This window comes from Nuphar pumila, chromosome 14 (assembly GCF_984573655.1).
Source record: "Nuphar pumila chromosome 14, dmNupPumi1.hap1.1, whole genome shotgun sequence".
In the NCBI taxonomy this organism is placed as follows: domain Eukaryota; kingdom Viridiplantae; phylum Streptophyta; class Magnoliopsida; order Nymphaeales; family Nymphaeaceae; genus Nuphar; species Nuphar pumila.
Window position 1 is genome coordinate 4,041,766 of NC_143262.1, and position 1,729 is coordinate 4,043,494.

Below are 1,729 nucleotides of genomic sequence, written 5' to 3' on the forward strand. Positions count from 1 at the left end.
TTGATTTGTGCCACCACAACCAATCATGCACGAGCCGAGCCGAGCCGAGCCGAGCAGCCCTTTTTCCTTTTCTTTTTCACAAGGCCAAGTTTCATCTGATTGACTACTGAGCTGAACCCAACCGAGCCACGAGCCGCAGCTCGTGGCAATTCGGATATAGCGAGAACGAATACGTCCAATTCCGAAGACCCTCTCCATTTTACTTCGTTCCAGCCGAACCTTCCCCGCCGCCCTGCGTCTTTCTTCTTCGCTTTCGCCGTCTTTCTCCTTCGCCCTCATCTCTCGCGTTACCACTGGGTTTCGATCCCGCGATCTAAAGCGAAAAATGATGCACATGACGTTCTACTGGGGGAGGCAGGTGACGCTCCTCTTCGACGGATGGAAGACGACGACGTGGCTGGGCTACGCCCTCACCCTCCTCGCCGTCTTCTTCTTCTCCGCCTTCTACCAGTACCTGGAGAACCTGCGTGCCCGTCTCCAGGCTTCCTCCACCGGAAAACCTCCCGAATCCGGCGACGACGCCCCGCTCCTCTCCCGCATCTCCGCCACGAAGTTCAGGGGTTGGAAGCTAGCCGTCGCCGCCCTCTTCGGCGTCAGTTCGGCGATCGGTTACTTCCTGATGCTCGCGGTGATGTCCTACAACGCCGGAGTGTTCATCGTCGCCGTCGTCGGACTCACCACCGGCTACCTTCTCTTCAGGTGCGACGGCGAGATTGTCGCCGAGGCCGAGAACCCCTGCGCCTGCGCCTGAGGTTCGGTCCGGCTTCTTCCAATGTTTTTCTTCTGCTAGCGTTTTCTTCCGTCGCCTTCTGTGCTTTTTGCTCTATCCTTTCTTTCTTTTATTGTATGCGATATGTAAATATCTGGAAATGCTGCAATCGAGATTTTCTTGTCCATTTTTCGTGATTTCTGGTTTGCGCTGATCGTGAACTATGATGCAATCCGTGCTTATACTCACGTACAGAAGAGATCATGATTGATTTTCGTTTTTATTTTTTCATGAAGGACGGTAAACCATCCTCGGGATCGGAGACTGATGCACCAGCCGATCCGAATGGAGGACTATCCACAAAAATGCAAGAATAAATTGAGGGACCATTGATGATCTGGGGTTCAACTGAATCCAATTTATTATGTATTTATTTATTATTGATTTTGGAGTCATATTTAGACGTTGAATTGATCCAAGATTCAAAAGTAGAATTAAGGTTTTCTCTTACTATAAATACTTGTTACGTGGGGTATTAAAGTAGAATTAAGGTTTCCTTTCCCTCTTTGAACGTGCTGCTCGAATCATGCAAAAACCCGCAGTTAACCTCGATTCTTTGTCACCAGCTTATCCCCCACATCTTCCTGTCAACCAGCAGCAACTTACTCTTCTTCCTCAGTTGTTCTCCCACGCCTTCCGACCTTTGATTTGTTGTCGTAGTTGTGTGCGTACCACTTTCACTCTCTGTGGCCATTTAGCCATAGTCGACCTAGCAGCTATGTTATCTATTCACTTGTCTAATTTTGTTTTCTTGGTCCAGTCTCTCATCTTCAACAACGCTAAACTTTGATTCTTGCTGTTCAATAACATTCAAAATCAAGGTTGTTAAATGCAATAAGGCGAAGCGAGGCGTTGAGCCTGTTATGAAGCGAGGCGTAAGCCTCGAGGCGTTGAAGCGTAAGCTTCATGATCAAAATAAAAATTCTATATGAACAAATAGCTGCACACCTCCATTAATGA

At 48.2% G+C, this 1,729-nt stretch overlaps 1 protein-coding gene across 1 annotated transcript; it reads left to right on the top strand.

Moving 5' to 3' along the window:
- Positions 1–208: 208 nt before the first annotated feature.
- LOC149816119 (copper transporter 5.1-like) lies at positions 209–1,226 on the top strand. The gene has a single exon (XM_089987912.1). The coding sequence runs from the start codon at positions 326–328 to the stop codon at positions 749–751; it is 426 nt and encodes a 141-aa protein (XP_089844038.1). The 5' UTR covers positions 209–325; the 3' UTR covers positions 752–1,226.
- Positions 1,227–1,729: the final 503 nt, after the last annotated feature.